The sequence below is a fragment of the Aquila chrysaetos genome, chromosome 13, assembly GCF_900496995.4.
Source record: "Aquila chrysaetos chrysaetos chromosome 13, bAquChr1.4, whole genome shotgun sequence".
Classification (NCBI taxonomy): Eukaryota; Metazoa; Chordata; class Aves; order Accipitriformes; family Accipitridae; genus Aquila; species Aquila chrysaetos.
Window position 1 is genome coordinate 35,032,319 of NC_044016.1, and position 13,636 is coordinate 35,045,954.

At 46.1% G+C, this 13,636-nt stretch overlaps 1 protein-coding gene across 4 annotated transcripts in view; it reads left to right on the forward strand.

The window, feature by feature from the left end:
• FRMD1 (FERM domain containing 1) overlaps positions 1 to 13,309 on the forward strand; it is a 44,744-nt gene extending 31,435 nt beyond the window's left edge. For 2 of the 4 annotated variants that reach the window (XM_030034907.1, XM_041128395.1), the window contains exons 7-14: positions 2,086 to 2,241; positions 4,548 to 4,613; positions 4,826 to 4,894; positions 5,082 to 5,256; positions 7,028 to 7,363; positions 7,504 to 7,632; positions 8,346 to 8,425; positions 10,509 to 13,309. In XM_030034907.1, coding sequence (XP_029890767.1) covers positions 2,086 to 2,241; positions 4,548 to 4,613; positions 4,826 to 4,894; positions 5,082 to 5,256; positions 7,028 to 7,363; positions 7,504 to 7,632; positions 8,346 to 8,425; positions 10,509 to 10,796 — 1,299 coding nt within the window. In that variant the 3' untranslated portion in view covers positions 10,797 to 13,309. The remainder of the gene's footprint in view (positions 1 to 2,085; positions 2,242 to 4,547; positions 4,614 to 4,825; positions 4,895 to 5,081; positions 5,257 to 7,027; positions 7,364 to 7,503; positions 7,633 to 8,345; positions 8,426 to 10,508) is intronic. The other 2 variants (XR_005933829.1, XM_041128396.1) reach the window with 2 other exon arrangements.
• Positions 13,310 to 13,636: the final 327 nt, after the last annotated feature.

The window sequence follows — 13,636 nt, forward strand, 5'->3', positions numbered from 1 at the left end:
TAGTACTGCTGTGCAGTACCTCTGGTGCTTGGTTTGTCATTAATCTCTGGCTCAACTGCAGTAAGAGAAGAGAGAATGGCCTGGAAATGGGTTTGCATGTTTGTTTATAAGCATGTGCGTGTGGGCTTGTGCCCTTCAAGACTTGCGAACAGCTTAGAAAGCCAAGGGTTGGTTTAGTTGTCAAATGAAGGCAAACTAGCTAAGACTCTGTTAGAGCCGGTTACCTGCAGAGAGTTCTCCTCTTGTGGTGAAATGTCAAGAAAACTGTTGAAAGTAAGAAAACACTTTAGTGTCTGTAAAAATAGAAATGGAAGCCAGCTTTGCTGCAGACACTTCACTTTAACATCGGATGACGTCTGCTGGAGCAGGATGTTCCCTAGGACCTGGCCAGACCTTCCTCTGCAACCTGATTTAGTTCTGGAGCCCCCTTCTCTGCTGTGACAGCGAATTTTAGCTCAGCTTGTGCCTTGGGATAGCTGTTGAAAAGCCCAGGTGCCTCTGGTGTTTGGCTGCTTGTCCCCAGGCGAGTTGTGTCTCCCCTGAAAGGTGGCACTCTCCCCTGCTTTGGGGAGAAGGTTCAGAGCAGTGACAGGGGCTGCATCGGGGAGGCAAGGCTGGTAGAGTCTCCTTCATGCACAAGTCCCAGCCTGCCTGTCTTGCTGTGCAGAAATGCGTCTTTCTCCCAGAAAACAGGCCTTCATCCCATGTTGTTCCTTGCTATGGGGCGCCTGGCAGGAGGTAGCTAACAAAGGGCTGGAAAAGGTGGGTCTCGTGTGCCGTTTCTGGGGCAGTTAAAAGTCTTATCACAGACTATTGCTCATCTGGCAAACATTGCAAAGGCCAAGGCAAAGCCTGGCTCACCTACGCTGAGCCACAACCCCAAGCAAGTATGTGGGTGATTTATTACATCATTACAAAGAGCAAAATCTGGCAGGCATGGGGACGCTTCTCTCCCTGCCCCTGGGCTCCCATGGGGAGATACTGAGCGATCTCCTCCTCCAACGCGATCTCTTCCTCCAACACGTACTTAAGATCATTTGGCCAAGGGCTGCCCCAAGCCTTGTGCTAGTGAGGAGAGGCAGTGCTGCCCTGGGGTGATCAACCCGGCTTTGAACTGTGGAGCTGGCGTGTCTCTTTCTGCTGACGTTGCGCAGCTGATGGCATCGATGTTGTCCTCCACTGAGCCCAGCCTCCCTCGTGGGAGGGCAACTAATCTGGCAAGGCATGCAGGGGAGGGCAGAGGTGTTACCGAACAGAGTAAACAAGGGGCTTAATATAAACTGGAATTGGGAACTGGGTGGTGATGGGGTCCGGTTGTTTTGAACAGGGCAGGTTGTTCTTGGCAGGATGTTCTCGGGCACCTGGTGGGATCTAGTTTTAAATGCCCCCGGTGGTGTGGGATTTTGTGAAGTGAATTCAGCCAACACCCCTCTTACCTGTCACTGCTGCTCGCAGCCTGCAAGGGGTCAGTCTGGCACAGGAGGGGGCCAGGCTGCCCTGTAGCCTTGTACGGAGAGGGCACGTGGGCAAGCATGGGAGCTCGCCACTCACAGGGCAAGAGCAGAAGGCCCAGTGTGGGTTTTTCTACTGCTTAGCAAAGCCACATGCCTGCCAACCACTCCCGACAGATAAAAAAAATACCTTGAGATAGTCTTATCCACCCCTTTGAGGATGGAAATGCTAAATAAGCTTAATGTGTAGTTTCTGGTCTTAAAAGGACCACCTAGCATTTCTGCAGTGTTTGGAGATGTTGCTATTGATTGTGTTGGCATGCAGAGCATTTACAGATGCCAAGAGCTGGGAAAACTAATTCCAGTACTTAAAAATGAAAAAAAGAGTTGACGTGACCTCTGTAGTCTTAGTCTGTTATGGTTTTGCCATCTAGGATCTGTTTGGAGACATTGGTATCATCTGGGCTGCTTTAAATGCTTATCCTCCAGGGAGGTAGAGGTGAATGTGGACTAACATCTTGAGGGACCATATGAACCTCCTCCACCTCTGGTCTCTGCTTTGCTGTTGATCACAGCTGCCTCCCGTGGGGATCGCTGAAGAGTTGCTGACCTGTTTGTTTTTCTTGTGGTTTAGATAATTGCGAAGAGGGGGAGCGACTACATCTTGAAACATGCCCCAGAGATGCACCGAGAACAGCAAGGGCTGAGTGCTAAGGAAGCGGTGCTGAAGTTCATTAAGGAGTCCTGCCTGCTGGAAGATGTGCCCGTCCACTTCTACAGGCTGCAGAAGGTTAAACAAAGAGCTTCTTAATTTGAACTCCTCTCCCATCATTAATTGGGTGCACCATTGCATTTTTCACTTTCTGTTTATTTGAGGGATGGTTGCCTGATTCAGAGAGGCCAGACAAGTCTAAAACGTTCAGCCAATGAGGCTTGTCCCCACAAACAAATCTGTTGCCCATATACCAGTATAGCTGGAATCTAGTTTTGTTCCTCAGCCAAGAAACTGGCCACAGGAATGGCAAAACTTAATTTTTGTCCCTGCCTGTCAGTAGACTCGCACCAGGGAAATCACTGAGAAGGCTTTTTTTTTTTTTTTTTGTTGCGGTCCATTGAAATGGCGACAAGAGGTTGGCCAGCTTTCACACAAATGCCATGTAATAACTGAAGGTGACACTGAGTCATCCTGACCTTATTACTCCCCTGCCCTTCCAACCCTGTCAGAGTGGTTGGTGTTTTTTCAGCTGTATGTCAATTTTTTGGATTCCTGGATTGTTGCTTGTCTCCAAGTCTTAGACTCCTGACCCAAGCCTGCTTAAACAGAATGTGCTTCATTTTCACATGCTAAGAGAGTTTAGGTCTAGAAATAGGACTAAAGAGAAGTTTTCTGTTCCACTTGCATGAGCAGGTTTCACTCACCTAATTAGGAATGGCTTGGACCTTTTTTTCCAAATGGAGATACTCCACTTTGTCAGACTCATAATTAAACTTCTTGTTTGTTTGCACTCAGTGCGAATTATGTCTGGGAGGTATCCATGTCCTTTAACCAGATCTAGCAGCTCTAGTTACTAGAGAAACATGCATTTTCTGGAGGAAATAAGTTCGAGTTTGGTCTGTAGTCCAGGCTTAGTTTCAGTTCCTTGCAAACCATAGATGCTCACCCTACTTCTTCTCTGTCCTCTGTTTTGATTCTAATGCTGTTAATGATGCCATCATAAGAGGGTTGGTTACACTTCAATGCCATAAGAAATCCAGCTGGCAGGACATGATACAATTTATATCCGAAAGCACCAGGGCTGTGAAATTGGTTGCTCTTAATATCCAAATTCCTGTCTGGCTTGAACTTATATTTTATGCATTGCTAATGCCTTCATGTGTTGTTTGATCCACAATGTGCTCTTCTTCCTGCTGTGTGACACACTTATCTCGTCTTGTGATGAGATATCCTCCTCCTAGGTGACACCTGGGTCACAAAGCTCCCGATCGAGCACACAGGGGTGCCACATGAAGGTGTCAGTGTGCTGGCTGCCCTGAGATTTCAAAAGCAGCCACTTTTGCCTTACACCGTCCTCATGGCTGCTATTGAGGTTGGGAACTCCAAAAGAAAACACAGCACTGAGACCTGTATCTCTCCTCGAGACCGATACTGATTTAGGAAGCTCTTTGCCCTTAGGAGGCAGAAAACATTTCTTAGTGACTTTAAACTGGAGACATGGATGCTACCAGGAGCAAAGGGTGAGGTAATGTGATGGCATAAGGCTTGCATCTTCACAAGCCAGATGGGGAGAGAAGGTTTTGATGTAAAGTTTGAGCTCTGTGAGCCCATAAATTTTTACCCCAAAATTTTCTTCCTCCTGCTCCTAGCAGGAAAAGTATGCGTTCCCCTCCCTAACTCTGCCATGCCAGGAGAGACTGAAAGAACTAGTTTATGATACTTTTTGCTCTTCAAGCAAAGGAATCTCATTAGAGACTGAGTATGTCATACCAAGGTACAGCATGAGGAAAAACAAGGCAGTATTCCATCCCAGCCGCAAACATTTAAAACCACCTGCTCCCAACACTGAGATCAAAAGGTTAGAAGGAAATTCCCTGTGACTCTGGGCATTGATTAGCTCCCTCCCAGCCAAAGGACACCTAAGGTCCGGCAAGTCCCTGGATGGGAACAGCAGTGCTGCAGCAAGGAGAAGGGGACAGGCATCCCTTCTGTTTTAGGCTCCCTGTCACCTGGAGAGCGAGAGTGGTGTATGTTCACAAGGGCAGCAGGGACAGTATGTGGCAGTACGAGAGGTTACAAGGTACCTCTGAGAGCAGGAATTGTCCATGCCTTCAAATCACTAAAGCTACAGGATTCCCTGTCCAGGGCAGCTAGGGCGTTTGCTGGTGAAATGTTTGAGTTGCCCAGCATGAGGGGATTTTAGGTATAGATATTACAGGGGTCAGCAAGGCAAGGTGCACTTTACAAACACAATAAAAACTAAATGAGCTGATGGCATTTGCCTGATGAGCAGTCCTGCTACCTCTCCTGCAGTAGGTGCCAGAACAAGAGCATGGTCTTTGTAGATTAACCTTTGACTCCAGGCTCTTCTGTTCTTTTAGGATAAGAAGGAGGATCGCCCGACAGTTATCCTGGGCCTGACCCTGAGAGGAATGCACATCTATCAGGTAACAAACTGCCGTGAAAGCCTTCTGGTGTAGCATTAACTCTGCCCAGCTCCCCTGTCCTCCCCCCCACCGCAGCCCCTCTGCCTCCCCTCCGAGCAAGCGCCAGGCTCCACATATCTCAAATTCTTGGTTGTTTGCAAATTCTTTGCACATCGCTGACTCCACCCTGTACCTGCCAGTCCCTGTGTCACTCCGAGTTTGATGTGTTGCAGGAGGTGAATCACATTCGCCAGCTCCTCTACGACTTTCCCTGGTCGCACATCGGGAAGCTGGCGTTTCTGGTGAGTATGACGGAACGGAGGCCATCTGGCAGCGGGCTGTCAACCTGGCACCTGGCAAAGGCGTCAGCCTGCCGCGCTGCCATGTCAAGTCCTGTCACTCGTATGTGCAAGACCGCAGCTATCTGGTAGCTGTGTGGCTGAAAACGTACTCTTGCTCATTTCACTGGCATCTCTCCTCTTTATGCAGGGGAAAAAATTTGAGATCCAGCCAGATGGTTTGCCCTCTGCACGGAAACTGGTTTACTACACGGGTTGCCCCTTCAGGTCACGGCACTTGCTGCAGCTCCTCAGCAACAGCCACCGGCTCTTTCTGAATATCCAGCCGGTGTTGAAGCAAATCCGAAAACTGGAGGAGGCTGAAGGTACGTGACGGAAGAGCAGGTGACTTTGGTAAGAGGAATAGTACAGCATGTTAGGCTCTGCTGTTGCTTCATGGTGGCTGCTCTCTATCTAATTAATGGTGTTTCTGCCTTATCAGGAAGCCAGTGAGAGAAATAGAGGTGTTAGATATGTTTCAAGACCATTGCTGGGAAGTGTTTATGACTCCCACATTGTTAGACTGTGATCAGAAAGTGTGTGTATGAGAGCAGTAGAGGGGGAATGTCTCCCTTTAAGTAAGAGGAGATCCTCGCTCTCTGCTCCCAATTTGTGCACATTTGACACATGCTTCTGAGTGGAAGTAATTTTAATAAAAAGCTTTCCATTAGGATAAGGTCATCTTCTGTTCAAGCAGCAGTACAAGTTGTGAGCCTGTGTCTTGATTTTTTTTTAGTGCCCTTTACTAAACCCTGCACAAAATTTAGTCTATAGTGTCCAACAGTTAAGAGCTAGGAGTTGCAGGTGCCAGAAACAGCCTGAGAGAAGATCAGAACTCCCAGAATTTGTCTTTTCTGATGTGGCCCCCTCTCCACAGGAACAGCGATTTGAACTCTGACAATCCCTGGTGTCCTTCCAGGCAAACTTCAGTCATATCACCACCTCTCAGCTTGCCCTCTTCCATTTTCCAGCTCTGCAAGCTGGGTCTCCTACAACTTCTCAGTCTACCTCTCCCCAGTGACTGGTTTTTTTAATGCATTGCATAGGTCTTCTTTCAGAGGATTATGTCCCCTTCCCTCTAGCCTTCTCCTGAATGCTTTTTTCCCCTACTTCTTTCCTGACTGTTGTTCCCTGCATTCTCCATTCACACTTTCTCTGTCTTCTCTGGGGTTTGTAAGCCTTGTATCCTTACCTTCAAGGTCACTAGAAGTCAGCCAGCAGTAGTTGGTCCTCTTGTTGGAGGACATAGGCTGACTCCTTCCAGGGAGAAGTCAGGAAGAAACTTGTTTCTGGTTATTGCCCATCTCAACTAACTCTTAAGGAGCTTGCATCCATCTCTGAAGTGGCGATTGCTGGTTGTGTGGAATCAGTGTACAGGGCAAGGCAGCCCTTGGTCTCATCTAGCTTGGTTATTTCTGTCTTTCCCTTCAGTGGGGTTATAGAAGTGGCCTTGAGCTGTGCAGGTGCAAACCAGTGGCATGTGCGAGTCACCTGTAGAAAGGCTCACTAATCAAGTGTGTGTGGGCAAAAGGCCCTGGGTTGTTTTGTGTCTACTAGTGTCTCGTGGATTTCTTGACCACCCTCAGCACACCTCTCTTTAGGTAACAGATACAAGCCATGGGAGAAATAATTAATAAATCATTAATAAAGGCCAGCCACAGGGATCCTGTTCTTAGCTGTCTCCATGTGTTGGTGACTGTTTCAAGACACAATCAACACACTCTGTTTTTAAAGACTGAGCACTTAGGTTAGCTAAGTAATTCCCTTTTTTTTTTTTTTTTTTTTTTTTTTTTTTTTTTTTTTTACCTTTCCTTCATTCTGGAAGCTCCTCTTTTCTGTATCATAACTGCCTCTGCCTGCCAGGAGATGCTGGGTTTACTGCGAGTATGATGGACTAATTCTTTTACAGCCAGCTGGGCATCCCAGTATCTGTTGAGCAAACAAAATACAAAACTGTCCCTGCATTTGTTCAGCAGCTGCAGCAGTTGTTTTTTAATTGTCAGGTGTGCCAGTCCCAGAACTTACTGATTATTTTTGCTACCCTTCCTTTGGTCTTGCTTAAAGTTCCCACTGGTTTCTCTCATCTTTCTTCCTCAGAGAAGAAGCGCTACCGGGAGTCCTATATCAGTGACACGCTAGACATGGACCTGGACCCGTGTGATAAGAACTCGCGCGGCAGCGGGAGCAGTGGGGGCAGCCGGAGGGATAACCGTCTCTCGCGCCAGTCCACGGGGAGTCACGGCAGCTCGCACACATCAGGCATCGAGGCTGACTCCAGGCACCGGGTGTCAGTGGAAATGTCGGTGGATGAGCCCTTCAGCATTGACCGGGTGCATAGGAAAGAGAAATCCTGCAGCTCAACCATCAGCTACGGTAGCTCTGGCATTGACAGTGGCAGCAAAGGGCGGGCTGAAGACGACTCTCAGGACGATGGTAAAGAATTCAGAGATGCGCAGCAACTTTTAAGCCCGCTCTTGCCTTCTCCTGCAGGAGAATGGGGAGTCAGAGAACGTGAAGCAGCTTGGAGCAGAAGTGTAATGCTAACCCTTCTCCTGCCGCTCTCTTCCTCCTAGAGCTTGAGCTGGCAGTAGATGAGCCAGAGGAGGTGCCTGTAGATGAGCCTTTAGAGGGAGACCAGTTAGAGGAGGCCACTGTGGGAGAATCTGTTGAATCTCTTCCTCTAGATGCTGCTAGCTGCCAAGGTGAGATGGCTTTCTGCTACTGCTCAGTGCTTTTCTTTAGGCTCTAGCAACAGGCATAATCTGAGAGATCTAAGAAAGCTGTATCTTCTTCCAAACAACTGCCAGTGCCACTTATTGCCCTGCTGCAACAGGATTTGAAGTCAGCTCATCTAGAGGTTAAAGGCCAGCACCCTTTATGGTACAGTGCTGCTCTCCTCTGTGCTCCTCAAGGTCTCCCTCCTCCAAATTTGCCAAGTTTATACTCAGTTAATGACAAAAAGGTAACTGGGGTAAACCGTTTGTAGTGAAGGAATGTGCTTTAAAATCTTGTATACCACAAAACAGCCAAGGGTTTCAACCACAGATTAATGGGCTAGTCACAGGAATTAATAGGTAGAGTTTTGTGGCTTGTGATACAGGGAATGCTAGACAGTGGGGTCACGCAGGAGCTGTCTGGCCTTAAGACATACAGCCTTTATAGCAAAGCAAGACGGGTGAATATGGGACAAGTTGGTGAGAAGCTGTTTTCTTGAGAGTTTTTAAACATTGATGCTTAGGGGCAAAAAGGACTACTTGTAAGCAAAACTCCCAGAGCATTAGGGTGCTCACTGATGTATATTTATATTTATAGGATAGCACTGCTTGAATGTGGCCTGTGAGAACAACTTCTCTTTTCCGCAGCCCACAAAACCTTAAACCTGCAATGCTTTTTACTTCCTCCTTCTCCTTTGCAGCTATAAATCAGGACTCACTGTCTGTGGTGCAAGTCACACTGATAAAAATGAGAGGCCAAAGTGTGGAATCCCTTCACCAGGTAAGGGGGGTCGCTGGGCAGGAGGGTCTGTGTGTGGGCATTGAACCAAGGTCTAGTGTAATGAAGACAGCTGTAAATCATGTGAGCTTGATTGGTCTGGATTTGACTGATTTTAAATGGTGTAACCCAAAACAGCTGTTGGCCAGCTACTGCTATCAGGACTAGGATGAAAGCAGTGTTTGGGTCCAGAATACTATAGAGAGGTTTGGAGTGATCAGTGGGGAAATCTTGCAAACCAGCTATCGTCTGTCTTAGGCTTCCAGACAGGAAATGGAAAATAAACCACTTCCAAATTTTCATTGCAATACAGAGCCAAGACCATCCATGCAGTTTGGATGTGCATTGCAAACTTGATCATCTTCCTGCTCCTGAAGCCAGAAGCTCACATCAGAGCAAAACCAGATGCTCAATATCTAATTACTATCATTTCTGTGATTATACTATGTGTGTGCTGAAGTCTTTGTTGTCAATGTTTTCTTTTCATCAAACCCTTGAGAAAAGGCAACTATATATGGTAAAATGTCATATGATAAGTTGTGCTTGGAAAAAGCTTATTAAAATGTCTTTTTAAGGCCAAAAAATATTTCTTTTCAAAGTAGCTGTAGCCACTGGGGTAGAAATATTGTGCTGGTTTTTAAAAAAAAAACAAAAAACAACCAAGGCTCCACCATTTCTTGTCTCTCTGAATCCAAATTAGCCTTATCTGCTAAAAGAACTTTAAAAATCTGTTCATTGTTTTCCCCTTTAGTCCCTGAACTTTTCAGAACAAGGACTTCAGTCACTTTTTAGGACTTTTTTTTCTCCTTTCATGCTTCTTCCTGGACCCAGTCAAAAGTGATAAATTTTCACTTACTGGCAAAATAGTCTGTAAAGTGCTATCGGAGATTTAAATAAAATCTTTGTTATTTTTTCCAAAGCTAAAGACCATGCAGTACAAATCATAATGAACTTATTTGAGTGAAATGACTTAAGAGTGCAAGGCAGGGAGTGGGCATCTTGCTTAAAGTAATGTTTTTAACGTTAATGCTTTTACCAACACATGCTTATGCAATTAATTGATCGGGAGGCATCTGTTTTATAAGAATGTTTCTGATCAACACAGGACTGTCTAAGCAATTGCAAAGACCTGGCTGCCGCTTCTGTGTCAAATATTTGGTGCATCTTTAAAAAAAACTACCTTCCTTACAAGGCCATGTAACTAAACACTGCAGGACTGGGTTTTCTTAGTATTGACCGGAACATACAGCGTGTGCCTGTTTCTGGGAGTGCAGCTGAGCCAGCGCAGGGTTTCCTCAGCATAGTTTTTTAATTCCCATCCCATGGAGGTGAGAGCAGTGATACCGGGAGGAAGTTTTCTGTGTTGCCAACAGAAGTATCTTGGTTTAAAAGTGATATTCCTGAAATCAGCCTTAATATTAGCATTTAAAAGCTGATTGTGAAGAGACAGAGCAAGAAGAAACAGGTGGGGAAGTTGGAAATGTCTTGAGTGGTCAGTAGTTCCTCCACAGAGGTTGAGTCGCTACAGCTTGTGTAGCAAGATGCTGCCTCTGGGAATTACTGCTGGTTTGTCTCTCCTATTTTCTTCATTGCCGAACAATGTTATGTAGATGAAACTATGTTGCACTTAGTGAATTTTGGACACCGTAACCCATTAGTTTGCATGCTTGCCTTCTGAACCTTCCTTTCACTAACTTTCACTAACTCAGTGTGTTCAAGCAGTTGGGGTAATTTTTTGTTACGTGGGCTTTGTCCATTTGAGGATGACTGCACGGATCTGCCAAGAAGCGTCAGGTCATTCAGGTGTCAATACCTGTCAAGTGTTTTGTCAGTTGTGCTGGACACTGAGGACACAGTGCAGACAGATCAGGATCTGGCTCAACATGGCAGGGCAGCTTAATGCACTTGTAATTTCTTAATGGTTCACAGCTTCTTCATTAAGCCAGTGTCCTTCAGAAGGCTGGTGGGGCTGTTTTGGAAGGAGTGGAAGAACAGTTTTGGAAAACTTGTAGCATGCATAGCGAGCATCCTTAAGCTGTGTCTGAGCTCATCGTTTTTATTCCTGTGTGTCTTACTGAACTGGCAGGTCAGATCGCCCAAAAGCAGGAGCTGCACGGACCAGCACAGCCAGAGTTTGGATGACATCCGCCTTTACAAGCACCGGCACCCGCCACTAAGTGCTACACTGTCTTCAGACACATCCCACAGCTACACCTTTGGCTGCAGCCTGGAGGATAAGCTGTCTATCTATGGCTGTGTTTATTCCACAGCGGACTGCAAAACCAAGTCTGCCCTTTATGGGAAGCGATCCATGAACTGCCTCTCCCTGGATCTTCTGGGAGAGGACCGGCTCCCGGAGGAGTTTGTGGTGTAATGAGATTGGAGCTCTTCCATACCAGGAAACAGCTCATCATGGAAATACATACCTCATTAACACATGTGATGTCACTCTGGTTCTTGCAGGAAATTGTGAGCAGCTTTGTTACTTAGCTCCATAATCAGTAAGTGGCATCACTTCTGCAGACCTGACTACAGGGCAAATCAACTGGAGTGTAGCACTTAATTTTGGCATTTGAAGTGTCTGTGTGAGCAGAAAATGGAAGTGGCCTGCACCATTAGCAGTGACACAACCAACTTAAAAACCAAAAACAGCAGACCAAAACTGACGCTGAGCTACTAAAGCACACACTGTGTCTAAATGGATTTATCAGAAAGAAGTTTAAAGTCTATGGCAGTTTATCTTCCTGCCTTTCTCTTGTGGTCCATTTATGTTAATGCTAGTGTACAGATAGTTTGGTTGTCTTGAATTTGTGCTGCTGCAACACTGCCAACAGCTGTCAGGCCAGGATACACTGCACGCATTTGGAGGGCTGTGTATGGAAGTGTCTAGCCTGTCCCTGTTGTAATGAACACGAGTTGCCTATTTGCTTTACTGGGAGCAAGACCTGCTCTGCCAGGAGTTTATTTCTCTTTTTTGTTGTTGTTGTTGTAGTTTTGTTTTCTTGTAAGCATCCAGCCAAATACAACGTGTGCTCTTCTTTTTTATCTTTAATGCAACAAATGGAACTGTCTCTCAGCTGTCTACTACTGCCATGATGCAGAGTGGTAAATAAATGCTTATATCCTTGGGGAGATGGGGGAGGGGATAAAAAAAATGACTTGGCTGCTTCTGAGAGAAAAGTGGAAGACAAAAGTGTTAATTGACTGGCTCTTGAAGACAGGAGTGTGACTGGAGAATTTGTCCAGGCATGATCACCCCTTACTTTGAATCACACTTTTATGTTGTTGTTTTCTTTGTTTTTAATAAATCTGTTCCTTAGAAATTTTTCCTCTGCTTAGGAGGCAAGTATGGACTGGAGAAAGTTGCTTTGGAAGGACAGACAGAGTGACTGTGTCCAACTTAGTCATGGATAGGTCATGCAAATGTGAGTGTGTGGTGCTGCAGGGCTGGTGATGGTGGAAGCATAGGGTGTTTGTGTGCCAAACCAAGGGTACTTGTTTGGTGATTCTGAGTGGTGGAGCTGGCTGTGCTGGCTCTCACTAGGAAAATAATGATAATTATGTGGTTTGATTCAAGCATTTGGTGTGGAAAACATCCTGCTACCTTGTTACATCCAAATAAATGTATGATTGATTTCCTTCCCTATCTTCCCCCAGTACCTCCTCCCCTCATCGATTCCCAGCATTTGGGAAGCTTGTACTTACAGGCATGTGTAACCTGTGCCCAGCTTTTGACAACCTTGCCAGGTGGAAACTAATAATTTTTTGGCAAACTCTAGAAGCAGATTGATGCTATTCTGCTTGTTGAGGAAGTGTGTGTTGTGCAGTGTTGATCATTCAAAAGCTGAAGATAGTCGAATTCAGGAAAGGAAGGAAGCCAGACCACAACGAGGAGGGTTTGAGCTGCTGCTTTGACAGTGGGCTTGCAGGCTTAGTACTTGTCTGGCAAATTGCGTTCCCATAAGCTGTTAAAACAGCAAATCTGTGAAGTCTGTCATCTCACTATTTCTATGCAAGTGAGCGTGGTGTAGAGACAGAGCATGCAGGTGCATCTGCATTTACTGAAGTGGCATCAGTGGCTGAACATCCTCCCGAGATGAATCCAGCACCAAAACCTAGCTGTGTGTTTGAGGAATGAATGATGGGCACAAGCTCGCTGTAGCTGCAACTTAATCGACCCGTGCCCGCTTTGATGACACTGTTCGTTCTTTTTGTAATGAACAATTAGGAGCTGCGTGTTCACCGTAGCCTCTTTTCCTTTCTTCCAAGCAAAGCCAAAATGCCTTTACAGAGTACTTGAGCTATGTTTACTGCATCCAAAATAAACTCTCCTAAATGGGTCTAAATGCTCATGAACAGTCCAGTCAAGCCTCCTGCTGTCGGTCACTCCATTACCTGGGGCCTGTTTGGCCATAAGCTGTGGGAGACGGGCATGGCCAGGATCCAGGAGGCCAGTGGCCGTGCTGCAGGGAGCAGCCTTGTTCTTGTAGCCGCAACGGAGCTGGAGGGATGGCTCTTGCTGCAGCAATGTCCGTCTGTCCGTGGAAAAGGTGGGGGCGTCTGGAGCGACAGCCCTGCTAAACTGTTGCTCTCCCACCTGTGCAGATGTAGTTACTCGTGGTTCTGGCCGTGGTTGTTAATAGGAAAAAGCTCAAAATTCAGTGGGTGTAGTTGTTTGGAAAAGTGTCATAAAACACGCGTGTGCACCACATGCCCACATCTGTGCACACTTGTCTCAAAGACAATCACATTCATACCTGCTTCAGCCTAACCACCTTACTGAAGTGTTTGTTGCCACCAAGCAGCTTGGTATTTTTTTTTTTTTTTTGCAGTTACCAAGCATTCAATGGATTTGGTGAAATGCTGGAATCCTGCTGTCACTGGTTACAAAATACACCAATGCCTGAAAACAGTGTAATTGTCTCTTGCGTGAGCATCCACTGCCTTGTCTGTCTATGGGGCTTTCTTGTATTTATTCATGGCTGGTGGGGAAGGTGAAGTCTCCAGGTCTGACAGTCTTCCCTCAGTGGCCTACGCAGCTCCCTCCAGTACTCTTATGTTACATATGCATATGAAGGGGAGACCGGATACTTCTGTGTGTAGCCTGAGAATGAATTAATATCTTACAAGCACTGTGAATATCTATTATGCAAGTTTTTGTATTCATATGAAAAAACTGTTCCTCTTAGTAATAGACTTATTTTTTGTTTGTCT